The sequence below is a fragment of the Pongo pygmaeus genome, chromosome 12 (assembly GCF_028885625.2).
Source record: "Pongo pygmaeus isolate AG05252 chromosome 12, NHGRI_mPonPyg2-v2.0_pri, whole genome shotgun sequence".
In the NCBI taxonomy this organism is placed as follows: domain Eukaryota; kingdom Metazoa; phylum Chordata; class Mammalia; order Primates; family Hominidae; genus Pongo; species Pongo pygmaeus.
In genome coordinates this window covers 106,303,562-106,330,763 of record NC_072385.2, presented here as the reverse complement: position 1 = coordinate 106,330,763, position 27,202 = coordinate 106,303,562, and the positions used below count along the sequence as shown (strand labels likewise).

Genomic DNA, 27,202 nt, shown 5'->3' with positions numbered 1-27,202 from the left:
GAACCTACCAAGCTTATTGCCACCTTAAGGCATTTGTATTCACTGTTGCCTCTGCCTAGAATAGTTTCTTCCCCAGTTTTTGCATTGTAGGCTTCATTTTAGCAATCATAGCAGGTCTTAAATTTCACCTCAGAGGTCTTTTCCATCTAAACCCACTTTCTGTAACATAACCCTGTGTAATTTTCTAAATAGCAAAGCAGACAAAATGCAGATTGAAATTTTAGTTAGCCAACTTGCTGCTCACTTAGAGGTATGGATTTCAAGGTATGAAATCAGTTATCATTCAACTTTTAATGTCTTCAAGCCCTCACTCTGGAAGGGACAGCCACAAGCAGTATACCATATCCATTACCTGGGATGATAAGTAAAAATGAACTGAGATCAGGTAGAAGTTACCCACTCCTGAATTAGATAATCAGGACACCAGTGGCAGGAGGGGAATTAACAGAAGAACTAATATGCTTCCTACTTTCCAACTTTTTATCAGCCTTAGAAATATATTGTCTTAGGGTTTTTATGTCCACAGAGAATAAGCCTTCAAGTCTGTCTTGGATACCATGCTTTCCTTGTTCAGTGTTTCTGTATTTGCAGCTCACAAATTGAGATTTAGGTTAAAGTACCTGCATGCTAAAATCCTAATTTCTGCATTAAAACAGTTTTTATTATTTGCACGTGTGAATAAGACATTTAAGAGTGGTAACAGAAGAGTGATGAAGTAGAAAATGTGTTACATTGGAAGAGTAATAAAATCAGTGGATAAATGTTTTTATTTAATAACTTTAATAAAAAACTACATATTTAACAGAAAAGTTGTTAAAGCTAGAAGGTAAAGGCACATTGAAGGAGAATCCTTTTTAAATCCAATTTTCAGGGAATTCACTTTAAATGTAAATAAAGCGGAAAATGCAGGAAAATTACTTTGAAGTTTTTCATCACTAACAATTTCTGGGAAACAAAGTTCATCCTATTTTCCCATAGAGGACCCATGTTAAAATATGAGATTATATTCCCCTATACTAGGATTCAGCATTCAAATAAATCACTAGTCCAACTTCAATGTCGTAGAACCCAAAAAAATATATAACTATCCTAAAAATATGTAATTTAAAATATAATTTATAGTTACACTAAATGGCAATAAACATATGGCACACATTACAAAAGATACTTCATGTACTACAAAGTGCACCTGTAAGAAAATTAATAAATGACCTAAAACTAAAGCATTTAGGATAACATCATTTTACTTGCTATCTTTTAGAATGCTGCTAGAGAAATCGATGGCACTTAAAAAAAAAAGTTGTCAAAATATTTCAACTTTTTTTGGATAAGCTTTCCTGAAATAAGCGGAGGCATTCAGTCACCTCAATGCTACAGGTGTTTCTTCAAATAAAACATTTTCAAAAGTAAGAGCTGACCTAGTATATGTCTCCTTCATCTTTTCTTACCTTCTCAATTTACTTAAACTTGTAGGGGCTTAGCATCAGATGAAAGGTCACTCTGCCTAGCACTTACTGGACTTGCTGTTATCAGAATGCTTTTTCACTCATGAGAAAACTAGAAGGAGCTACCTGGTCACTGGCACAAACTCACAAAGAGCTTATAAAAACTGCTTTTGTCTGCTAAGTTGGTCAAAAGGAATGAGGATAAACTGATACTGGTTATTTACTGAGCAGAACGCTATTCAAAGTCTATTTGGAATGCTATCCTTAAAGGTACTTTCTCTATAAAGAAATATAATTTAGCTAGATGAAATAAATCACAACTGTTTTCACTTCCTTAGGTTGGTTTCCTTTAGCTAGTTTGATGTAAATGGCTAGGTTAGGGTCATGTGTTAGGTTAACTGGAGGTTTGTGGAATAGCTTATTAACAAGAGTATTTAAAGAAAAAGCTAGTTAAGGGAAGCGGGTTACCAAATATCTAGTAGGACTGTTGGATAAAACCATCTAATCCTTCACTCCAACACATCATGATGGAGATTTTACAATAGCAATCTGGAATCCAAAAGCCTTTCTAACCAGGTTAATGTAGCACTTAAGAGTACTTGCTCCAGTTCTTAATCAGTGTTATTTTAGGAGTTACTTTGGATTAATCCTTGATTTGGTGCCTTGGGGAAGACTGGGTGTGGTCTTTGGAACATCTTGTCTATTTAGGCACTGATGATGACTTCCTTGCAGTCTCTGCCTCGCCCGGATTAAGGACTCCAGATACCACTGTTCCTGCTGCAGCTGTTGCTTCCTGTTTTCTAAGTGGCTTTGAGTAGCCGTTAGTTTCTGGGCTTGCTCAATCAGCTGCAGTAATTCCTTCTTGAACTGCTGGTTCTCTCTGTTGATGCCACAGGAGTATTCAAAAATAAACCGCTTTGCTGCCAACTTCAAGGCCTGGGCCTTCATATTAAGCTCTCTTCTTTTTCTCTTTCCCAGTAGCCTCCTGTCTGGCTCGCTCAGTTGTTTCTCCAGTAATCTTTTTTCCTGGAGGAGCTGGGCCTGTACTTCCCGTGTCTTTGCAGCTGTCTCAGCTTGGACTTTCTTTGTCTCCTCCTGTAATGTCTGTATTTCTTTCTCCTGCTTTTCCTTTAATATAGCAATGTCCCTCATTGCCTGCAACTTCCGCTTCAAACTGGATTGGATATTTTCCTTTTGCAAGAGCGCTGTTTTAAGCACTGAAATTTGTTCTGCATATCTACAGGCTGATTCTTGTCTTCTTCGTTCAATCTCTCCACTTTTTTGTAAATAGCTGTTCCATACCTTCTCAGGTTGCTTTGTGTACTCTTCAGTTTTGTTAGTCAGGTATTCCAGAAAGAATCTGTTTTCAGCCTGGACAAGTAACTTTTCTCGGTGTAGCTCCCTGGATTCCTCCAGTAGCTGTTCCCGCTGGGTTTGAACTTGTTTTATATGCTTGTTCAGATCCGTCATTTCCGCCACTATCTTTTCTTTAAGGCTTGTCTCTACCTTTGTTAGCTTCTCTGGCTTGACAAAATTATTTATTAGACTATGATATGGTGGAAGGAGCCTTCTGGGGCCCTCAGCAAAGCTGAAAGAACAAATGAGACATTCCTCTGTCAGTTAATGAAACTTTAGGAAATAAGTGCACAACTGTCCTTTATTCATACAAGAGAATATTTCTGAGCACCAGAATGTTCCAGACATTATGCAAGGTGTGGGGAATCCAGCTAGTGGTAAAGGATGAGGAATGTAGCTCATCATTTACAACGTGCGTTCACTACAACCCTGGGAGGTATTATCTCAGTTTTAAAAAAGGAGAAAGAGGTTCAGAGAGTTTAAGTGAACTTGCCCATGACTCACACCACTAGCAAGTGGCAGAGCCTGGGTATTAAAGCCAGATCTTATGACTTACTGAACACTATTCGCAGCTACAAAGGGCCACAGAAACAGATTGGGTGGTCGGGAGTAGAAATAATTTTCTAGGCTCTTTCATCATCTTTCCTGAGTTTCTGAGGGCCCTTCACTGACAAGGAAGCTCCCCTCCAGTACCTACTAGCACCTGGAATCCAAGCATTCATCCTGAAGGTCACGGCAACTGTGTAGTTCACTGAGGGTGACTGCCAAGGAATGCGCGCTAGCATCAGGAACCTGCGTCTGCAACTCGCGGGAACAATGTGCAAGTGCGGAAAGCTCCCGTAGTTTATCCGTTCGGTGCTCAAATGGTCTCGGTGCTGCCCAGCAACCCTGGAGGCTGCACCCTGCTCCAGTCCCGGCTGGTCCAGCCCTGAACGGTTTAACCGCCTCGGTTACCGAATAAACCCGAGCAGCCGGTCCTCCAGTGGCTCCGCTCCCCGTTCTCTGTGGGCTCGAAATGACAGGCATGCTCCTCGTTTTCTTGCTGTGTGAGCCCTGGCCTCGGGACTCCATCTCTTCTGGCCTTCCTCCAGGGGACAAAAGCCCTCCCAGGCTGCAGAGATCAGCGCCCTTTTCCTAGCTCCCTTCAGCCTTCCTCTCGGTTGCTCAGCGCCCCCACTTCCTCGCCACTGTCACTAGTTGACTCACCAGCCCCGCCCGACGCTAAGAAGATGCCCTGGCAACCGCCGCGCCTCTTCACCCGCTCCTTTCTGACGCTTTGGTTCTGTTTTGGTTCGCAGCCCAGAACATCGCGGAAGTTTCTCTAGCCATGCGGTGTCTCTATGGTCGGGTGGGCGGGGCCAGGAGGAAGATGGCGGCGTCCGCAGCTGCCGCTGAGCCCCAGGCTTCTGGGGGTCCGCGGCACCCAGTGTGTCTGTTGGTGTTGGGAATGGCGGGATCCGGGAAAACCACTTTTGTACAGGTGACGTACACAGCATGGGTGTAGTAGGGGAGCGCAAAAGGTTGCCTCCGGGAGGCGGAAGGCCAGAAAGAAAGGGAGGGAAGTCTTCGAGGATTTGGAGGGTACCGGCACATGGCTTTCGGGGGCTTCCCATCAACTTTAGTTCCTTCCCCGGCAAAGCCTCCTCGGGCCCTAGCCAGGTTAATTAAGGCTCTCTTCTGCGCACCTTCAGGGCATACTCGGTCCAGCTTACCACGTTGTGCAGGAATTATCTTGCTGATAAAATTAACAGTTTCTCGAAGGCAAGGGCTTACAAGTAACTTTAAAGATTAATACAGTGCTAGCACACAGGTTTTGGTGAAGATTTGCCAAATAATTATTTCTTGCACGCCTGTCATGTTCCATTCACTGGGGATATAGCGAAAATGAGGTTGACAAGATTCATTCATGGGGCCAAATATTTAATGGAGGAGATAGAGAAAACCCACATACGAAGAATCAAAACAAGTCAACAAGTGACTCCAAGTAGGGGAAGCTTTGTTAGATGGGTGATGAAGAAAGGTAGCATTTGAACTGAGAGTTGTATCTTGGAGGTGGACATAGTGGGTGGATATTTCAGGTAGAAGAAAATCTAAGTGCAAAATTGTTAAGGCATGGGTGGTAAAGGAATGGAAGTTCTCTCTTGTCCCCTTTTTGTCTCCTTCCAACCCTCTCCCCATATCTCCGCAGAGACTCACAGGACACCTGCATGCCCAAGGCACTCCACCTTATGTGATCAACCTGGATCCAGCAGTACATGAAGTTCCCTTTCCTGCCAATATTGGTGAGTAAACCAGTAACATAACTTGTGTGAAGTGCTTTAAAGAGAATGGAAAAGGCCGGGCGTGGTGGCTCACGGCTGTAATCCCAGCACTTTGGGAGGCTGAGGCAGGTAGATCACGAGGTCAGGAGTTCAAGACCAGCCTGGCCAAGATGGTGAAACCCCATCTCTACTAAAAATACAAAAAATTAGCCAGGCACGGTGGCAGGCACCTGTAATTCCAGCTACTCGGGAGGCTGAGGCAGGAGAATTGCTTGAACCCGGGTGGCAGAGGTTGCAGTGAGCCAAGATCGTGCCACTGCACTCCAGCCTGGGCAATAGAGTGAGACTCTGTAAAGCCTCCAGCCTGCCAGTCTTCAGTGCCTTCTTTTTTCATGTTTTCTAAACTATCTACTTTCATTTCCTTTGGATTTGCTTGCGTTCCTAAACAGCTTAGGCTTTTTTTTTAGACAGAGTCTCTGTCACCCAGGCCAGAATGCAGTGGCATGATTCACAGGTCTCTGCAGCCTCAACATCCCAGGCTCAAGTGATCCTCCCACCTCAGCCTCCTGCCACTATGCTGGGCTAGTTCTGTTTTGTTTGGAGAGACAAGGCCTCTCTATGTTGCCCAGGCTGGTCTTGAACTCCTGGGTTCAAGTGATCCTCCTGCCTTGGCCTCCCAAAGTGCTGGGATTATAGGTGTGAGCCACTGTGCCCAGCCTAATTCCTTTTAAAAAATCATGTCTGCGTTGCCTTTGTGTTGCTTTTGTCAGTAATAGACAATTAGTAAGAAGCCTTTTTTCCCGCTTGATTTTTGCCTCGCTTTTTCTAGGCATGTTTAAGTTGTGTGAAACTTTTCACTTTGTGAAGACAAAACTCTTTGCCATAACTTTAGAGCTCCTAGCCCTAACATTCTTCATGATTTACTTGGCATTTATTCTTTGTAAGGAAGGAAACCAGTGTGAAAGTGGAGATGGTAGAAGAGAATGCTGACAGGAGAAGGCTAGAAGGCCAGTTTTACTTTCCTGCCGGTAGGGAATGTGTGTGTATTACATTCCAGTTAATTCTTTTTTTTCTCCTCAGATATTCGTGACACTGTAAAGTATAAAGAAGTCATGAAACAGTATCCTTTTCCATCTATTTTGGTCTTGACTCATTCCTGGCTTCTTGTCTGTGTATTTTGTGGCTTGAAAGAGTGTTTTTGCCTTTTCCTTGTGAAATATACAAGCAAAAGGATGGAAGCTGATTTTGGGAGAGGTAGGTGATCAGAAATACTATTTCAGCTTGAGATTTTAGTTTTTTTTACCATCTCCCCAGATGGCAGGCTGTTGTAATTAAAGAGCAGAGAGTATGATAGGATAACTGACAGCTACCTGGGTCCCACAAGGTAGTATTTTGCCTTGGAGGATCATCTGTTGGTCACCACCTCTTTAGATTGGGAAACTCAGAAATGAGTGAGTTTAGTTGGATTAACTCTTAGTAAATTGCTGTGTGAAATGTGTACTCTCCCCGTAGGCAAGTCCAAGCAGGAAGACTAATCATAATCAGCAGATTGCTTGATTTATTTATGAGAATCAGAGACGGAGGTGTTATACAGGTGGCCTTAATGGCCAATGCCAGTGGGCTGTCACTGCCTGATGCACCTGTATTACATTTTGGTCACTTTGCTTTCTTCATTTTGGCTGACCATTCCTAAAATCATAAATGAGTGAGCCAGACCTTGATAATGAATGTTTCCCTGTGTGGTTAAGTTTGTATGGTAGTCAAGGATTAGGTTGCCAGTATCCATTAATGGAACACTAATTTCATAATGCCGTTTGTGTGAATGATAGCCTAGGTATGAACTTTATAATCAAATCTATAAGCGATTTCAGTCCTCAACTTGGTGTCTAGATATGGACTTGGACCCAATGGCGGCATAGTGACCTCACTCAATCTCTTTGCTACCAGATTTGATCAGGTATATCTGTCTTTAATATATTAATATGGTTGTGTAAAAATCTGTGACTCTTAAATTCCTTAGCTTGATCACATTGGTAAAGAAGAGCAGCAAACCTGAGCATAAATATAGAAAATAAGTAGGCATTTTGTCAGACAGAGAAGTAGACTATGAGAAGGTGATCAGTATTGTCAGACACTTCACATTTAATATTTGTGACAGCTAATAAAAATCCAAAAGACCTGGGTTATTTTCTTGACCTGTTCTTTGCTTGTGGTATTACCCTGAAGCTGGGATGGGGGTATTTGGGAGTGGGATGGACTAGCAGACATGGAATGGAAAGATGGTGGGACATTTTGCTTGTGATAAATATTTGTCATTCTTTAGGTTTTCTTTGTCACCTACTTCCATAAGAGTATTTTATAATCACTGGTTTTTATACTCTGATGTTAGGCCAGGAGACAGGCTGTTAACATTTTGACAAGAGATACGACTTGACATTGACAGATCAAAGTCTTCAGCTTCTCAGGTCCTTGGATTGTGCCCCAAGGTGGTATTGGAATGCTGCTGATGTGGCTGTGTTGCTTTAGTTTAGCCCATTTATTCCTTGTTATCCTAAGATTGCAAACGTTCAGTTCAGTAGGTGATTGAGGGATTCAGTAGGTGATAGTGCCTGTGAGGTATGCCACCCTGGAGAGGGCTCTGTGATTTTGTGTTGAAATCGGATTTTGTTGTCATTGTCATCTTTTTCTTTTAGGTGATGAAATTTATCGAGAAGGCCCAGAACATGTCTAAGTAAGTGACGTCAGTAACACCCATTTATTACTCTGTAGTTGACATATTTCTAGGCTTCATGGAGGATCTGGGATACCATCAGCCTCTGAAAGAATATAGATTGAGATGAAACCATTAGGAGTGAAAAAAAATTGGCAAATCATTAAGATGCTTTAGAATATAGAGCTAAATTTAATATCATTTCATCCTCAATTACTTTGATCACCAATTTTCATGGCTTCTTAGGAGCTATTTGAGACTTTGTCCCAATTCAGTTGTCCACCTGCCTTCTCTTGGGAAACCATGCTTGTTGTCATTAAAGTATCTGAAATACCTTTCTAATTCTTATTTAAATGAATATAGTCTACATGGTTCAGAGAAAATTTTTTAATTTACAGGGTATCAAAATAGGAAATATTTGTTCTTATGGCCATTACCCAGTTAGCTGTTGTTCAAGGTTTACTTTTTTTAAAAAAGATAATTTTTGTTTTATAAAAATTCAAACCATGCATGATATTTATAAGATGAAACCATCACCCCGATTCCCACTAGAAGTAACATCATTGTTCAGTGACTAGCATTCCACATTTCTATATACACAGATAGAAGGATGAATGGATAAAAATGCTTTTACAGAAATGGGGTACTAGAGGTAGCTTTTGTTTTGTTTTGAGACAGGGTCTTGCTCTGTCGCCCAGGCTGGAGTACAGTGTAGTGATCTCAGCTCACTGCAACTTCCACCTCCCTGGCTCAGGTGATCCTCCCACCTCAGCCTCCCAAGTAGCTGGCACTACAGGTGCAAGCCACCACACCTGGCTTATTTTTGTATTTTTGTATTTTTGGGATGGAGTCTCGCTCTATTGCCTAGGCTGGAGTGCAGTGTTGTGATCTTGGCTCACTGCAATCTTTGCATCCCGGGTTCAAGCGGTCCTCCTGCCTCAGCCTCCCAAGTAGCTGGGATTACAGGTGGCCTGCCACCACGCCCGACTAAGTTTTGTATTTTTAGTAGAGACGGGGTTTCACCATGTTGGCCAGGCTGGTCTCGAACTCCTAACCTCAAGTGATCTACCCGGCTTAACCTCCCAAAGTGCTGGAACTATAGGTGTGAGCCACTGAGCCTGGCCTGGAGGTATTTTTTTTTTTTTTTAATGACAGCTTTATTAAGATATAATTCATATACCATAAAGTTTACTCGTTTAAAGTGTATGGTTGTTTTAGTCTGTTCACAGAGTCGTACGTTGATAATTACTGTCTTCAGAATATTTTCGTCATCCTAAAAAGAAACCCCATACTCATTACCAATCACTCCTTATTTTCTGTTCCCCTCAGCCCCTAGTGACTACTCCATTTTCCATTCCCATTGGCAATATAATTTCTCCACAACCAGTTCCTCCAAAACCTTGCCAACTTTTGTTATTCTTGTTTTTGATTATAGCCATTCTAGTGGATATAGAGTGGTATCTCATTGTGGTTTGTACTTTTATTTCCTCAATAACTAATGATATTGAACATCTTTTTAATGTACTTATTGGCCATTGGTATGTATATATTTAGAGAAGTGTCTATTAGAATTCTTTGCCAATTAAAACAATTCTGATATAATTCATAATTATATCAAATTAATTCACAAAAAAGTTGATATAGTTCATAAAAACAGCTTTGTTGAGATAATTCACATATCATACAATTCACCCATTTAAGGTATACAATTCAGTGGCTTTTAGTATATTCGCAGAATTGGACAACTATCACCACAGTCAATTTTAGAATATTTTCCTCATCTCAAGAAGTAACCTGATATTCTTCAGCTAGCACTCCCCTATCCCATTCCTCCCATTCTTCTTCCTCTGTTCCACACTCACCCCAGCCCTAAGCAACCAGATGTTTCCCAAGAGATTTACATTCTGGTTTTGTGTCTTTCATTTTAAATGCATTGCGTTTCTATAAAAGTTTCCCCTGTGATCATTTGCAGCAACTCATGGTCTGCTGTTCCTGCCCATTAGCGTGAATATTGGTTATTGAACAAAGTCTAGGGGATCATCATGTGCAGTTTAAGGGCAATAGGAGGAGGTTAGATTTGGCAGTGTGCAGAGGTTACTCCAGTCTTGGATAACCAGATGTTTATTGTCTTATATGATGGAATATCCTTCAGCATAACACAAATGTAACACTTCTTTAATGATCTTTCTTGACACAGATATGTGTTGATTGACACACCTGGACAGATTGAGGTATTCACCTGGTCAGCTTCTGGGACAATTATCACTGAGGCCCTTGTGAGTATTCTAGGACTTGCTACTGAGAGTAGCTAGAGGGGCTAGACTGGATGAGCATTTATTTTTAATTGCCTTGGACTTTATATGGGAGGGAGTTGTAGAAGCTCTGCACACCCTGCCTAAAGTGGTTTTCCCTTGTTAAGGATGGTGGAAAAGGAGTTTGAGGACAGGTCATGAGCCCTCTGACCAAGGCTTTGATTATTTTGTGGCTTTAGGCATCCTCATTTCCAACAGTTGTCATCTATGTAATGGACACATCGAGAAGTACCAACCCCGTGACCTTCATGTCCAACATGCTCTATGCCTGCAGGTAATTGATTATTGGTCGGGAAAGTGTTCCATCAAGGTATAAGGCCTTTTTCTCTTCTTCCTCTTTGTTTTTTTTTTTTTGAATCTGGTTGCTTACCTCTGGATTTGTGCTCATTCAGATTTGCTATTCAGTTGAGTGGCTGTGAGTTGGGGAAGGTCAGAGAAGAAAAGAGGCAAATGTGCTGTTGGCATTCTCTCTCAGTACCCTCTGATCTTCCTCCCTTGTTGTTACAAAAAGGTGATGTATGAATATGAGCTGTCTGTTAGTTGTTCCCAGTTGAATAAAATCCAAGTCTAAAGATAATAAAGTCCTCTGGGCTGGGTCTGTCATCCCTACACTTGGGAGGCCAAGGTGGGAGGATCGTTTGAGCTTGGGAGTTTGAGACCAGGCTGGGGAACATAGCAAGACTCTGTCTCTACAAAAAATGTTTTAAAATTAGCCAGCGTGGTGGCACGCCCTTGTAGTCCCAGCTACTTGGGAGGCTGATGTGGGAGGATTGCTTGAGCTTAGGTGGTTGAGGCTGTAGTGAGCCATGATTGTGCCACTGCACTCCGGCTTGGGGCAATGAGAGCCTGGGGCAACGAGAGAGAGAGAGAAGAATAGAGTCCTCTGGCCTAAATGATGCTGGTAGAGTGAAATAGTGACATGAGGAGATACCATGAATAAGAAGATTTATCCATAATTGTAAAATGCACAGGTGGCCAGGCATGGTGGCTCATGCCTATAATCCCAGCACTTGGGGAGGCTGTGGTGGGAGGATCGCCTGAGCCCAGGAGTTTGAGACCAGCCTGGGCACCATGGTGAAACCCCATCTCTACAAAATGTACAAAAAATTAGCCAGGCATGGTGGTTTGTGCCTGTAATCCCAGCTACCTGGGAGGCAGAGGTGGGAGGATTGCTTGAGCCTGGGAGGCCAAGGCTGCAGTGAGCTGTGATGATGTCACTGTACTCCAGGCTGGGCAACAGAGTGAGACCCTGTCTCAAAAAAATAAAATGCACTGGTTTGCCCCAAATGTGGCACCATTAGCAGAGGAAGGGTATGCCTCACTAGATTAGTGCATTAAGACTGATGAGCAAGGCTGACATTTATTAAAGCTGAGAGAATTTAATTTTGAGGGTACACAAATGCCATCACCAACATTTGTCTTTTCTGATATGATAAGGGATGTCCCTTTTTGTTGGATGCAAGAAATCGTGATCCAAATAGAAATCTGAAGATTGACAGCATTATTTCATTTTCATATTAATTGTTTATTTATTTATTTATATTTTTTTGAGACGGAGTCTTGCTCTGTCACCCAGGCTGGAGTACAGTGGCACGATCTCACCGTACTGCAATTTCCGTCTCCTGGGTTCAAGTGATTCTCCTGCCTCAGCCTCCCGAGTAGTCACCACACTTGGCTAATTTTGTATTTTTAGTAGAGTCAGGGTTTCACCTTGTTGGCCAGGCTGGTCTCAAACTCCTGACCTCAAGTGATCTGCCCGCTGTGGCCTCCCAAAGTGCTGGGAATACAGGCATGAGCCACTGTGCCTGGCCCATTTTCATATTAATTGTTTAAAAGAAAATTATTTGATTTGCCTGATAGTGTTAATAATTTCTTTTTAAAAAAATTAATTAATTTATTTATTTTTAGAGGTGAGGTCTCGCCATGCTGCCCAGGCTGGTTTTGAACTCGTGGGCTCAGGCAGTCCTCCCAGCTTGGCCTCCCAAAGTGCTCAGATTACAGTCATGAGCCACCACCCCCAGCTGGTAATCATTTCATGATGAAACGTACAGTTGATCCTTGAACAATTTGGGGGTTAGAGGCGCCAACCCCTGCGGAGTGGAAGACCCGAATAAAACTTTGACTCCCCCCAAACTTAATTACTAAAGGTCTACTGTTGATTGGAAACCTTGCTGGTAACATAAACAGTAGATTAACACACATTATATATATATTATATGTATTATATGCTGTATTCGTATAATAAAGCTAGAGAAAATAAGGGGAAGATATATTAACTGTTCATTAAGTGAAGTAGATCGTCATAAAACTCTTCATCCTAATGGTCTTCACTTTGAGTAGTCTAAGAGTAGGGGTTGGTTTTGCTGTCTCAGGGGTGGCAGAGGTGGAAGAAAAGCTGCATATAAGTAAACCTTTCAATTCAAACCTATGTTGTTTAAGGGTCAACTGTGTATCAAAATATCCCTTTGTACACCTTAAATATATATAATTTTTATTTGTCAACTATGCCTCAATAAAGGTAGGGGTAGAAACATTTTTAAAATGTTGCTTTACAGATTGAAAAAAATTTTAATGTTCTTTTCCCAGCCTTACTGAGGTATAATTGACAAATAAAAATTGTATATATTTACATGTTATTTGTAAAGAATAAAGGAGATAATACTTATGAAAGTGCTTATTAGCACAGTGCCTAGACTATACAGATTGAGCATCCCATATCCAAAAATTTGAAATCTGAAATGCTCCAGAATCTGAGACATTCTGGACACTGACATGACACTCAGAGGAAATGGTTATTGGAGGATTGTGGATTTTCGGATTTGGGATGCTCAACCAATAAGTATTTACAAATATTCCAAAATCTGAAATCAAAAACACTTCTGGTCCCAAGTATTTTAGATAAGAAATTCTCAACCTGTAATAGGTATTCAATAAATGTTCATTTCCTTCTCTGAAAAATACCAATTTGGTTAAAAAACAAAACAAAAACAAGTTCAATATTAAGGCATTATTACTTCAAATGAGAGTGAGAGTGTGTGTGTTGCTTCTGGGTGGTAGTTGTTTTCCTGTTGGGAGAGACTATATGATGTTATGTAAAAATGGATGACTGCTTTTTAGATTCTGAACTCATTTCTCTTCTCTTACTTAGTCCCAACATACTGACACTGGACGAGCAAGAGCTTATGTGCTTTTACTAATAACTTCTCAATGTTTGGTTTTCAGCATCTTATACAAAACCAAGCTGCCTTTCATTGTGGTCATGAATAAAGTAAGTGTATTCTTCCTGTTGTGATTCACCATTTTTCATCAGAACCTTGTGGTTAGAAGGTTTAGGTGGGTGAGAAAGATTATTTCAGATGCTGGAGACCAGATTCAGGCTTTACTGAAACAAATTCATAGGCACTTCGAGAAAATGAGTCAATCAAATTGAATAAGCAATTATTACCAACTCTCGTCTAAAATTATTTTAGGCTAGGTAGAGTAGCATTTCAACCATAGTATGTAGATTATCCCTCAGAGTCAAGACTGTGTAATTACGAGAGGGACAACTAGTCTACTGGAAGTGGCAATTAAAAAATTCTAAACTTCTCTGTTGGTTGATGGCTAGGATGCAAGAGACCTTTTGACTTCAGAGCCTAGAATGTGCTGGTGTCCATTCTGGCCCTGGTTACTTGGCAGTGGATAGTGGAGGGTCAACCAAGAGAATACACGTCTTCATTTAATTACACTGACTACACAATGATTGTGGTTCTTTTTGGCTTGTTGCAGTGGAGGGGAAATAGAAGCAGAGAAAGAAAATATATGGATGATATGCTCTTTGCTGTCAACACTTAATTAAAAGAATAAATTGTGCGTTTGTTGGCTCTGGTTGCTCATAATTGACTTCTCTCTGGTACAGACTGACATCATTGACCACAGCTTTGCAGTGGAATGGATGCAGGATTTTGAGGCTTTCCAAGATGCCTTGAATCAAGAGACTACATACGTCAGTAACCTGACTCGTTCAATGAGCCTGGTGTTAGATGAGTTTTACAGCTCACTCAGGGTAAATTTTCTCTCCTGCTCATACTGACAGCCTCCCCAGATAACCTGTTAACCCATAGGACTGGCTTTGAACCTGGCTGAGAAAGGAAGCTTATTACCTACTGAAAAGTAACTTTTAAAGCATTGCTTATTAAAAATTGTGGAGTGTACAAGAAGAATAAGATAGGGACCCCAACTTCAGAGTTTATAGTCTATTTGGGAGAGAAGGCTACACACAGAATTAAAACATACGATATATTGTAGTAAGTACCTTAAGAAAGATGGAAGTTGGGCCTGATGATTGTGAGGTGGCAGATCAAAATGACAGATTTTGGAGGATATAGCATTAGATGTATGCTTTGAAGAAGGGTAAGATTTATGTAAGCAAAGGCAGAGTGGGTTAATTGCCCAAGCAAAGGCATAGACAAAGCAGAAAGTGATTTGGTTTGGTTAGGGAATAGATAGTAAGTCCTGTTAATTGTTCAGTCCTAATTATCTTTTTTTTTTCTTTTTTCCTTTTGGAGAGAGGATCTTGCTTTGTTTTACCCAGGCCAGAGTGTGGTGACAGGATCACAGCTCACTGCAGCCTTGACCTCCTGGTCTGAAGGGATCCTCCTGCCTCAGTTTACTAAGCAGCTAAGACTGTAGGCGTGTGTGGTATACCATACCCAGCTAGTTTTTTATATTTTGTAGAGACTGGGGTCTCACTGTGTTCCCCAGGCCAGTCTTGAATGCTTGGCCTCAAGTGCACCTCCTGCCTCAGCCTCCCAAAGTACTGGTAGTATAGGCATGTGCCACTGCACTCAGGCCATATCTTTCTTTTTCAATTTTTTATTTTCCATGGACTTATTTCTGTGACTTTTGACTGGGTGTGCTGTTTTGTTCTTTTTTAGCCTGGCTTTTTGCTAAAGACTTCTCAAAGTATAAACCACTCTTAAGATTTATGACATTTGAACAAGTTAATGTACTTCATTAAAAAATATACAGTGGTTTCTTTAGTGGCATTTATGATGCTTTTTGGCAGGTGGTGGGTGTCTCTGCCGTTCTGGGTACTGGATTAGATGAACTCTTTGTGCAAGTTACCAGTGCTGCCGAAGAATATGAAAGGTGAGGATAAAGGAAAATGCTATTGATGACATTCTTAATAACCTACAATTCCGATATGAAAGCAGTTTTTCCAGGAAAAGCATTACGTTTTCATGATGAATGTATTATATTTGCCTTGCATATGTGTATTGAATCAGACCACACTTAGGGGTAACAAGTTCCCTTTAACTTTTTTTTTTCAAAATAGAAGTATAAATCTTCATTGTGTTGAGCGATTAAGAGCAGGGATCATCAGACTTTTCTGTAAAGAGCTAAATAGTAGATATCTCAGGCTTTGTGGGCCATACAGTCTCTGTTGCAACTGCTTACATCTGCCATTTAGGACAAAAGCATCCTTAGACAATTTGTAAATGAATGGGCGTGGCTAGTGTTACAGTAAAACATTTATGAAAACAGGCAGTGGGCTGGATTTGGCACTAAGGTTGTTGTGAAGATTGAGAAAACATGTATACAGCACTTATCACAATTGCTGATGTATAGTAAGCACATTTTATAGTAAATGTTATAACTATTGTCATTGTTAATACTGGAATTCCATTTAACTAAAGGAAAGTGGAGTCAGAGCCCTGTGCACTTGCCTCAGGCCTGTGGCATGAGGGCCAGCTTATTAGCGTCATGTGTCTTTGGCTTCATATTTTGCAAGATCCTAACAACCATGTTTTGGTTTTCAGACATGTTATTTTGATTTTGATTCATTAGACACAAGGGTGTTATCAAAACCTTAGGATAGACTCTTTTCTGTATCCTTTCACTGTTGTTGTTCAAGTAAAGCACATAATTGTATGTTGCATGTCCTGAGGTCAACAGGCTTATCTTTTACTTATCTCACCCTTTTATCTCAAATGAATGGTGAGTTCATCAGTCATGTTCTCACCAGTATTAATCTTTCCAGCCCAGCAGTCAGGATTGTGTCTCCTGGTTCCAAGGTGGGAGCGGGTACCTTGGCTTTTAATTCCATTGGGTAGACTCTGTCAGTGACTAAGATTTGTTACATCTGATGTTGAATGAAGTCAGATGTTTTATTATTGTCAGAGTCTTAGGAAAATAGAGGAGATAAGGGGATGTGGAGAGTCAGTAGGATAGATGATTAAGCAAAGGAATTTAGAAAGTGTTTCTCTTTACAGGGAGTATCGTCCTGAATATGAACGTCTGAAAAAATCACTGGTAAGAAGGGAGGCTGTTTGTATATTTTAAAAGGGCCATTAAAAAAACCCAGCTCAATCTTGATGACATAAGTGCTTTTGTTTTGGTTATTAATGTATATTTTATTTAATTAAAAAAGTTTTTTTGTAGCTTTATTGAGGTACAATTGGCTAATGAAATTTCAGTGTATCTTCTAAATACTTGTTAATTTAAATTTGTAAATTTGTATGTATGTTGTCTGGGTGCAGAAAGGCTCCTTAATGTTTCTTGCCTTTCAGAGGTCAATTTAAAGCTAGTTGTAGAATTTTGTATAAGAGTATAGCGGTGGTTCACAACTCCTTTTTTTGTTGTTGAGAAAGGGTCTCACTCTGTCACCCAGGCCAGAGTGCAGTAGCACGATCACGGCTCACTGTAGCCTTGACCTTTTGGGCTTAAGCGATCCTCCCATCTCAGCCACCCGAGTAGCTAGGACAACATGTATGTACCACATGCCTGGCTAATTTTATTTTGTAAATTTTTTGTACAGACAAGGTCTCACTATGTTGCCCAGGCTGGTCTCAAATTCCTGAGCTCCTGCAGTCCTCCCTGCTGGGCCTCCTGTAGTGCTAGGATTACAGGCAGGCACCACCATGCCCAGCCTTCTCTCATCCCCAATGATCGAGTGTCCTGCTTCCATAGGCTCATTGGATCCTTTGTCTCTGAGCCTTCCTGCTATGTCTACTTCAGGTTTTTGTGGTTTTTTTCCCCATATAATAAAGTTTATTGTATCTTTTGTTTTTTCATTTTGTAGGCTGGGGATGAATAAAAAGAGTAATGCCTAAACTTTCTGTTTAGGCATTTTGCCTAGCCAGTTTAAATGTTTCAGTTCAATTAACAGAGCAGGGGATCCACACTGGACTGAACTCAACACTTTGGAATTGAGGGTTCTTTTGAAATCTTTTTGTGTTCCGTTTCTGAACCCTCTAAATCAGTCTGCAGAGCCCTCCAGTCTAAACTTCTGCTGTAACCCAGGCCCATGCTACTTAGTGTTTCTGTCCCTATACCAGACGTCCCTTATCTGCATCAGTTTTTATGTAGCCTCTAGTATTTGTATAATTCTTCATCTCCACCGAGAAGTCTGGCATCTAATTTGGAACTCCTTTTTGAATATGACATTTTTCTCTATATATACAGGCCAATGCAGAGAGCCAGCAGCAGAGAGGACAACTGGAACGCCTTCGAAAAGATATGGGTTCTGTAGCCTTGGATGCAGGGACTGCCAAAGGTATTGGAGGGTTTCTTGGTGTTAGGAACTAAAAAACGGTTACACTTCTTTCTTTCTTCTTTTTTTTTTGAGACTGAGTTTCGCTCTTGTTGCCCAGGCTGGAGTCTGGGCTCACCGCAACCTCCACCTCCCAGGTTCAAACGATTCTCCTGCCTCAGCCTTCCTGAGTAGCTGGGATTACAGGCATGTGCCACCACACCCGGCTAATTTTGTATTTTTAGTAGAGACGGGGTTTTTCCATGTTGGTCAGGCTGATCTTGAACTCCCGACCTCAGATGATCCACCCACCTGGACCTCCCAAAGTGCTGGGATTACAGGCATGAGCCACCGTGCCTGGCCGGTTACACTTATTTCTATCAGCAGGATTCTATTTATATATGAGAGAGAGAAAGAGAAAAAGATAAAGGAAATGTGGTTTTTCATATATATATTATATGTATATATATATATATACACACACACACACACATATATCTACACACACACACAACACACATATATGCATACATATATATTAAAAAATAAAGGATTTGGAAAGGCAAACTTGAAATTATATACAGCTATACCACTTTGGGTTCCTCTTTCAGGAAGTTTTTGCTTTACTTTGGCAATATACTTGATGTGTGCTGTGGTTTTTTGTTTGTTTGTTTCTAACACTTTTAACCCTCCTCAATTTTTTTTATTATTAAAAATTTTTTTTTACAGTTTGACCTTAATTTCAGATTTACAGAAAAGTTACATGAATAATACAAATCATTGCCATAATTATTCAATCAGATACCCAAAATGTTAACATTCTGCCATGTTTACTTTATTCTTTTCTCTATATATGACTTTATATGTTATATAAATATATGTTTTTCGTGAATCATTTGAGTAAGTTACAGATATAATACTCTTTTGCCTTGAATAATTCAGTGTCTTTTTCCTAAAAACAAGGATATAACTTTATATAACCTCAGTGCAGTTATCAGAAATCAGGAAATTAACATTGACATAATACTATAATATTAGCTAACATATAGATCTTATTCAGATGTAGCCATTTCCCCATGATAGCAGGAGAAAATCTGGATGTGCATTGTATTTAATTCTCACATGCCTTATACTCCTTTAGAATCTGGAACAGTTCCTTAGTCTGACTTTGTATTTCATGACTGACATTTTTTAAGCATGTAGGATAGTTATTTTATAGAGCATCCTTCAGTTTAGGTTTGTCTCATGTTTCCTCATGATTTGATTCAGGTGACTAATTTTTGAATTGTTGTGTTTCTTCAAGGAATCACATCGGGAGGCACATGATGTTGATTTGTCCCATTACTGGTGATGTTAACTTTGAATATTTTTATAAAGTGGTGTATGCTACGTTTTTCATAAAGAATTACTATTTTTAGGCCGGGCGTGGTGGTTCACGCCTGTAATCCCAGCATTTTGGGAGGCCGAGGCGGGTGGATCACTTGAGGTCAGGAATTCGAGACCAGCCTGGCCAACATGGTGAAACCCCATCTCTACTAAAAATACAAAAAATTAGCTGGGCGTGGTCGTGCATGTCTGTAATTCCAGCTACTTGCTGAGGCTGGAGAATCTCTTGAACCCGAGAGGCGGAAGTTGCAGTGAGCAAAGATTGCGCCAGTGCACTCCAGCCTGGGTGACAGAGTGAGACTCCCTCCATCTTAAAAACAACAACAACAAAAATTACTATTTTTAAATATGGCTGTTTTTCTGTTTGTAATAAGAATTTTGTGGGGTGATGCTTTGAGACTATAAATATCCTTTTAGTTTTCTAATGTTCACCCATTAGTTTTAATATCCATTGATATAATAGGAATATCAATTTTTCTGTGATTATATGTTGCAAATGTTTAATATTTTCTCCCTATCAATTTATCCTTTGACTTTGTTCATTGTGTTATTTTGCCATGCAAAAGTTCTTACTCTGTTTTGATGTAGTCAAATTGATCTATCTTTTATTGCATCTGGGATTTTAAGTCACAGTTAGGAAGCCTCTATATATACCTATGTTAAAGAGGAATTCACCTATTTTTTTTGTAGATTTGTCTGGTTTTATTTTCTAAATTGAGATCCCCGATTAATTTAGAGTTTATTCCTGGCTATAGTATAAAGTATATAGGTCGGTGTTATTTTTTTCATAAATAGTTGTATCTGTATGATTTATTTAAAAGTCTGCCTTTGCCTTAGTGAGTTTTTTTTTTTGGTAGTGTTTTTTTTTTTGTTTTGTTTTGTTTTTTTTTACAGATGAGGTCTGAGGCTGGTCTGGAACTCCTGGCTCAAGCGATTTTTCCATCTCAGCCTGCCAACTAGCTTGGATAGGTGTATGCCACTGCACCTGGCTTGTAACAGTGATTTGAGATGCTACGTGTATAATGTTCCAGACCAGCCTCAGACCTCATCTCTAAATGTACTAAAGTTCCATATACTTGAGTATATTTGTATATTATTTCACTGGGCTGTTTATTTATTTTTTTTGAGATAGTTTCTCACTCTGTCACCCAGGCTGGAGTGCAGTGGCACAATCATAGCTCCCTGCAGCCTTGAACTACTGGGCTCAAGCATTCCCCCTGTCTCAGCCTCCAGAGTAGCTAGATCTACAGGTGTGTGCCACCAAGTCTGGCTAGTTTTAAGGAAATTTTTAATAGAGACGAGGTCTCACAATGTTGCCCAGGCTGGTCTTGAACTCTTGGCCTCAAGCAGTCCTCCTGCCTTGGCCTCCCAAGGTGTTGGGATCATAGGCATGAGCCACCATCCCCAGCCCATTTTTTTTTCTTTTAACTTGCTTTGGTGAGCAAGGACTATTTACTTTTATGCCTGTACCATGTTGTTTAATTATGTAATTATGTTTCAATATCTGCTAGATCAGATTCTCCTCCTAATTTTTATTTGGCTGTCCTTACATGTTCTTCCACATGAACTGAGTATCGACTTTATCTAGTTGCTTAAAAAAGCTTTTTGGTATTTTAGTTGGGATTACATTATATTCATAATTAATTTAGGGAGAAGTGACATCTCTATGATGTTCAGTCTTGCTACCCAAGACCACGGAGTGTCTTTGTATTTGTCAGGTCTACTTGTGTCTTTCAGGAGTGTTCACAGTTTTCCACATGTAGGTTTTTCTTATTTCTTTTTAAAATGTTTTTTGTTATTTTAGCCAACCTTTTTGACCAAGAGTTTTTGCCTGTTTCAATTTTTTTTTTTTAAACAAATCATCTTTATGTATTTGTTTTGAGACAGGGTCTTGCTCTGTCACCCCAACTGGAGTGCAGTGGTGTGATCTTGGCTCACTGCAGCCTCCGCCTCCTGGGTTCAAGCTATTCTCCTGCCTCGGCCTCCCAAGTAGCTGGAACTAGAGGTGCCTGCCACCATGCCGGGCTAAATTTTGTATTTTTAGTGCAGATGAGGTTTTGCCATGTTACCCAGGCTGGTCTCGAACTCCTGGGTTCTAGTGATCTGCCCACCTCAGCCACCCAAAGTACTGGGATTACAGGTGTGAACCACTGCACCTAGCTTGAAATTTACGTATGTATGTATGTATTTATTTATTTTTGAGGCAGAGTCTTGCTCTGTCACCCAGGCTGGAGTGCAATGGCGTGATCTTGGCTCACTGCAACCTCCGCCTCCTGGGTTCAAGTGGTTGTTGTGCCTCAGCCTCCTGTGTAGCTGGGACTATAGGCATGTGCCACCACGCCCAGCTAATTTTTGCATTTGTAGTAGAGACAGGGTTTTGCCATGTTGGCCAGGCTGGTCTTGAACTCCTGACCTCAGGTGATCTGCCCATTTCAGCCTCCCAAAATGTTGGGATTACAGGCATGAGCCACCATGCCCGGCCCCAGCTTGAAATTTATTCTAAGTATTTAACCTTCTTCATTACTGTTGAAAATGGGATTTTCTGAACCATTATAACTGGTTTACGTTTGTATGTATGAAGGCTTTTGATTTCTGTATATTCATCTTTTATCCTGCTACTTTACTGAATTAAAAAAATTTTTTTAGTTTTATCATTGGCTCTCCAGGGGTTTTTAGGTTAGTTTTCATTTACAGCCCACCTTCCACCCCCACTCCTGTATATTGAGGGACTGCCCTCAAGATTCAGGTGCAAGTCTGTTGCAGCTTAGTGGAATCCTGCAACCAAATTGACTGTACTTAAAAGCTCCATTTATTTATTTATTGTAATAAATTGTACATTTATTTCTTCTTCTCATCAGCAACACTAGCATTTTTTTTTTCTGGGACATCTTTCTTAAAGGAGTGATGTTTCTGTTCATGAAAGTTATTGCTCTATGTCTAGTAGAGAACAGCAAAGCTAGTAACGGACTGGGTTTGCCAGTTAAGTGTACTCACTTGTGCCATCCTGTTGCACAGCTCAGCAAAATACATTTCTATGTGCCACAGTCCTTTAGAATCACTTCTGAATATGTGAAGTTAATGTTAAAACTACTGCTGCAAAGGGTCTGCTGTAGTCAGCTAACCTGTTGAAGGTTGGGAGAGTTTAAGTAAATCATTTGAGGAAAGTCACAAGTATAGTTAGATAATTGTTAGTTGGGCACAGAATGAAGCATTTACTGTCAGCATGTCCTGTCATCCTCCTTTTTCAGGCCCACAGGACCCTTGAGATTTGTGCCAGTTGATGTTGCTGTCTCTGGCCACCCTTATTCCCTAGCTGAGCTCTCGCAAGCCTCACAGGCTCCTGAAGAGAGTGTGGCCATGTCCTCCCATGGCAGTAGTGACTTGATTAGACTTCTCTCTGATTACTGGAGCTCAGCCCTTACTAGTTTTTCTGAGTAGGGAATTTTACTTCTATTAGTGTATTTGATTTTCTATTTTTCCCCCTCCCTCCTGTTCTTAAATAATACCCTGGCTCCTCGAAAACATTTCACCCTGTATTTTCTGCAGACCTTCTCTGAACTTACATTTCCACCAGGAGGCTTCCTTAGCACTCCACTTTTACTGTGACTTACCAGCACACTGGATCTGTTCAAATGTTGTTAGCTTTCATAGGAAAAACCATCACCCCTTCCAAGCTGTGAGCCAGTAAAAAAGAATGATGCTACTACTAAGACAAGCTTCTTGAAAATTATTTCCCTCAGCGTAAAAAAATGGGACTCCTAGGGCTATCTGCCTTATGAAAGCACTTTGTGAACTAAGCTATTATAGAAATGTTAAGTGGTATTAACAATACATTTAGAAGAGGTAAGATCCTGTGTTTATATGTATCATGAGCACTTTCATCCTGCCAGTTTGTGATCATAGTTACTTAGTGATTTGAGATCACCTTTTTGAGGAGGCATATCACTGATAGGTGTTTTCACTGTAGACAGCTTATCTCCAGTGCTGCACCCTTCTGATTTGATCCTGACTCGAGGAACCTTGGATGAAGAGGATGAGGATGCAGACAGTGATACTGATGACATTGACCACAGAGGTGAGAGGTGGCTGAGGTGGCCGAGGTGGCCCATGGCAACAGAGCATCTGCTTATCCTCACATTGTTTGCCCAGGAGTTTCTTACTGTTAAGCATGTAGCCAGTAATAGTGGGGGAGAGGAGATGGTAAAGGATACAGCACCAGAAAAGAGTTTCCTATATTCAGAGTTCCTGTCCTGCCTACTGGATGGTTAATACTTAGCTGATTACAGGCCTTTTGTTGGTCTTGTGTCTTCTTATCTTTAGGTCCTAACTTGGTTTGAGGGATCCAGGACTTTTGTTTGTTGTTATTAGTATTTTGTTTTAAGAATATGTAAGGGCTGGGTGTGGTGGCTCATGCCTCTAATCCCACCACTTTGGGAGGCCAAGGCAGGAGGATTGCTTCAGGCCAGGAGTTCTGGACAAGCCTGGGCAACATAGTGTGTCCCAGTCTCTACAAAAAAGAAAAAAATAGCTGGGCATGGTTACTCACACCTGTAGTCCAAGCTGCTTGGGAGGCTGAGGTGGGTGGGTTGCTTGAGCCCAGAAGTTTGAGGCTATCATGAGCTTTGATTGTGCCACAGAACTCCAGGCTGGGTGACAGAGTAAGACCGTTTCAAAAACAAAAATAATACGTAAGGTGATACGGACTAAAACAGTAAGGACAGAATGGCTCTGGAAACCCAAATTCCACTTGGCATACTTTTATGGACTGTGAGCAGAATCTAATTGTTACTATTATTTTTTGAGACAGTCTTGCTTCGTTGCCCAGGCTGGAGTGCAGTGGCATGATCTCAGCTGACTGCAACCGCTGCCTCCCGGGTTCAAGTGATTCTCTCACTTCAGCCTCCCGAGTAGCTGGGACCACAGGCACACGCCATCACAGCTGGTTAATTTTTTATATTTTTAGTAGAGACGGGGTTTCGCCATGTTGGCCAGGCTGGTCTCGAACTCCTGGTCTCAAGTGATCTGCCCATCTCGGCCTCCCAAAGTGCTGGGATTACAGGCATGAGCCACCATGCCCTGCCAGAATCTGATTCTTGAAACAACCGTAGGCTGGGCGCGGTGGCTCACGTCTGTAATCCCAGCACTTTGAGAGCCAAGGTGGGCAGATCACCTGAGGCCAGGAGTTCAAGACCAGCCTGACCAACATGGCGAAACCCCATCTCTACTAAAAGTACAAAAAATTAGCTGGGCTTGGTGGCAGGCACTTGTAATCCCAGCTACTCAGGAGGCTGAGGCAGGAGGATTGCTTGAACCTGGGAGGTGGAGGCTGCAGTGAGCTGAGAGCTCACCATTGCACTCAGGCCTCGGTAAGAAGAGTGAAACTTGGTCTCAAAAAAAAAAAAAAAAACACGAAAACAACCATACGATTTAGGTCTTAGCTATGGCCAAGAGCAAACCTCGTTATTCTTTAGGCTGGGTTTTACATGTACATTGCCTTATTTAATCAGATTTGTTAAGATGTAATTTACCAACAGTGAAACTCACTTTTTGAGTATATAATTTGATGAGCTTTAACAAATATATACTTTCTTGTAACCACAATCACAGTTGAAATGTAGAGCACTTCCCTCACCCCCCAAAACTTCCTCATGCCCCTTTTTTTTCAGTCCCTGTTCTGAACACCTAGTGCCTGGCAAACACTGACTGATTTCTGTTCCTTTGATCTTGCCTTTTCCAGAATGCTATAGAAATAGAATCACAGTATTTAGCCTTTGCATTTGACTTTTTTGACTCAGTAGTGTAGCCTCTCCATGTTGTCGCATGTATCAGTAGTATGTTCTTTTTTATTGCTGAGTGATACTCCATTATTGTGGATGTACCACAGTTTGTTTATCCATTCCCCAGTGGATTGATATTTGGGTAGATTTTAGCTATTATGAGTAAAGCAACTATAAACATTTCCAAATAGATCTTTGTGTAGACGTATTTTTCATTTCTCTTGGTTAAAAATACCTACAAGTGGGACCTTATTTTAGCTACTATGAGGGAGGTATTCTTTCTACTTATAAAGAAACTACATTTTGGGCAGCATGATAGAGCATGCTTCTAGGAGACATTTCCTTTTTGAGGGAAGTGAGTACTTAGTTTCTTAGAAGTAATGTACTGTTTTCTGATGGATGGGTGACAGGGGCTCTAATCAGTTTGTCTAATGAAAGAGTTGAAAAAGAATTGCCCTTTTTTCCTTGCAGTTACAGAGGAAAGCCATGAAGAGCCAGCATTCCAGAATTTTATGCAAGAATCGATGGCACAATACTGGAAGAGAAACAATAAATAGGAGACTTTAGGACACTTCACTTGTTTCTAGAAATCCAGAATTTTGGACCTCCATGTGAAAGAACTATCCTTACCTCTGACTGGGGGCTCCCACGAGGGATAATTTTCCTCAGAGTAGTCAGAGTTTCTCTTATTAGAGAAATCTTGTGACTCAGATGAAGTCAGGGATAGCAGACCCTTGGACCTGGCAGGTTAATGCCGATTATTCCTTGGTCTTTCCCTTGTATTTATGCAAGGAAGGATATACTGAGCTGATACTCTTCCAAGCCTACAACTTCAAGTTTTATCATTTGAACTCAACTACTTTTGCTGCTGAGGAATAGAATCAAAAGAACGTAGTCTCCTGGTGACACCTCAGATCTCTATTATTAGGCTAGATGTATAGCCTCTACTCCCCCAGCTTCTTGCTCTTGACCCTGCACTGTAAGTTGCCCTTCTATTAGCAGCCAGAGAAAAGGGAAACATGAGCTTATCCAGAACGGCGGCAGAATCTCCTTGGCAATCAACCAACATTGCTATGAAATATGCCTCACACTGTATAGCTCATTATGGGACATCAGGTTTGTTGAAAAAAGTGGTCAAGACATGATTAATGAATCAGAATCCTGTTTCATTGGTGACTTGGATAAAGAGTTTTTAATTTTAACTTTGTTGTAAGACTGCTTGTCATGATTTCAAATTAGAAAATTATATAATTGCAAATAGCTTCACTTCTCCTGTTCAACAGAGGCTTAAGGCCACATGTCCAAACTTGTCTCAATAAGGAGGTGATATTTTACTAACGTTTCCCATGTGCACATACTGAGTAAATACAGAGCTAGGCCCAGTTTGTATTGTACTCTGAACTTAATGCAAAGTCTCCTTGGTGATTTTCGCAACGGCCACGGATTTGGGTCAGAGGCACCTTTCATACATAACAGCCCTTATAAACGTTTGCCCTGCCTCCACATTTTACAGTATCTTAAAACAGTACATTTCTTTCAAGGAATTTTATCTCTGTGAGTCAGTACTCCAACTTAGTGGTTCTCACAGTGTGGACCAGGAGCATCAGCATCATCTGGGGAATTGTTCAACTTACCTCTTAAAACCTATGAACTCAGAAACCCTAGGGGTGGGCCAAGCAGTCTGTTTTAGAAAGCCCACCATGTGATTCTGATGCATAGTAGCCTATGACATAATTCCAGACCAGGTGAATCTCAGATACTAATCCTCACATCATTTGCCTTCTCACATTACCCTCGTCTTGACCATCTGGTGCCTGTTCTGCAGTTTAACATTCTGCAGCAATAAAAGTGTTTTATTATAAAGTATTAATTTCAATGTTCTATACTTAGTGGGAACCACTGGTCTCAAAATTTGAAACTATTCTTTAGAAGGAGAACATTCACAAAGCAAAACTCAAGCATACTTGGTTTTTCTCTATAGTACTTTTGAATGCTTTATCTTCCTTACAGAATAACTTGTCTTCCTTATGCTTTAAGCTCCAAAAGGGTAAGGAGTAAGTCTTAATCATTTTTGTATTCCTTGCACAGGACCTAGCAAATAATTGGTACTCAATGTTTGTTGGATGAATGAAATAAATTCCCATATGGCCACTTTATGGAAACTAACTGCCTAATCACCACTTTCATTATAAACAAAGGAAAATGAAGATAAGACTGCAACAGAGGCCAGGTGTAGTGGCTCACGCCTGTAATCCCAACACTTTGGGAGCCCGAGGCGGGCAGATCACTTGAGGTCAGGAGTTTGAGACCAGCCTGGCCAACATGGTGAAACCTCACCTCTACTAAAAATGCAAAAATTAGCTGGGTGTGGTGGCACGTGTGTGTAATCCCAGCTACTCAGGAGGCTGAGGCAGGAGAATCGCTTGAACCCGGGAGGCAGAG

General features: G+C 40.9%; 2 protein-coding genes and 1 non-coding gene across 7 annotated transcripts; 1 reads left to right on the top strand and 2 right to left on the bottom strand.

Annotated features, from left to right (window-relative positions):
* Positions 1-638: 638 nt before the first annotated feature.
* CCDC121 (coiled-coil domain containing 121) lies at positions 639-4,122 on the bottom strand. Of its 5 annotated transcripts, none has more exons than XM_054476073.2 (2): positions 3,505-4,122; positions 639-3,033 (listed from the first exon to the last, which is right to left on the bottom strand). In XM_054476073.2, exons 1-2 carry the CDS (start codon positions 3,870-3,872, stop codon positions 2,079-2,081), a joined length of 1,323 nt encoding a protein of 440 aa, XP_054332048.1. In that variant the 5' UTR covers positions 3,873-4,122; the 3' UTR covers positions 639-2,078. The 5 variants fall into 5 exon arrangements, with proteins under 5 accessions (XP_054332048.1, XP_063505500.1, XP_054332049.1 ...); XM_063649430.1 differs by having other exon boundaries at positions 4,008-4,119; XM_054476074.2 differs by having other exon boundaries at positions 3,495-4,107.
* GPN1 (GPN-loop GTPase 1) lies at positions 4,108-25,962 on the top strand. Its single transcript, XM_054476079.2, has 14 exons — positions 4,108-4,281; positions 4,990-5,083; positions 6,143-6,182; positions 6,953-7,019; positions 7,756-7,793; positions 9,970-10,048; positions 10,264-10,358; positions 13,307-13,352; positions 13,983-14,129; positions 15,132-15,214; positions 16,339-16,378; positions 17,531-17,621; positions 22,951-23,058; positions 25,232-25,962. The coding sequence occupies exons 1-14, from the start codon at positions 4,129-4,131 to the stop codon at positions 25,315-25,317; spliced, it is 1,167 nt and encodes a 388-aa protein (XP_054332054.1). The 5' UTR covers positions 4,108-4,128; the 3' UTR covers positions 25,318-25,962.
* Positions 17,140-17,274, bottom strand: LOC129030971 (small nucleolar RNA SNORA36 family). The gene has a single exon (XR_008500862.1). It is a non-coding gene; the product is annotated as a small nucleolar RNA SNORA36 family (small nucleolar RNA).
* Positions 25,963-27,202: the final 1,240 nt, after the last annotated feature.

Bases quoted from the DNA above. Each gene is read 5' to 3' on its own strand.
- GPN1 (XM_054476079.2), top strand. From the start codon at position 4,129: ATGCGGTGTCTCTATGGTCGGGTGGGCGGGGCCAGGAGGAAGATGGCG. The intron at 10,049-10,263 runs GTGAGTATTCTA...TTGTGGCTTTAG, and splicing joins CAATTATCACTGAGGCCCTT to GCATCCTCATTTCCAACAGT. The intron at 13,353-13,982 runs GTAAGTGTATTC...TCTCTGGTACAG, and splicing joins TCATTGTGGTCATGAATAAA to ACTGACATCATTGACCACAG.
- CCDC121 (XM_054476072.2), bottom strand. From the start codon at position 3,872: ATGGAGTCCCGAGGCCAGGGCTCACACAGCAAGAAAACGAGGAGCATG. The intron at 3,034-3,498 runs GTAGGTACTGGA...TTGTTCTTTCAG, and splicing joins TGCTTGGATTCCAGGTGCTA to CTTTGCTGAGGGCCCCAGAA.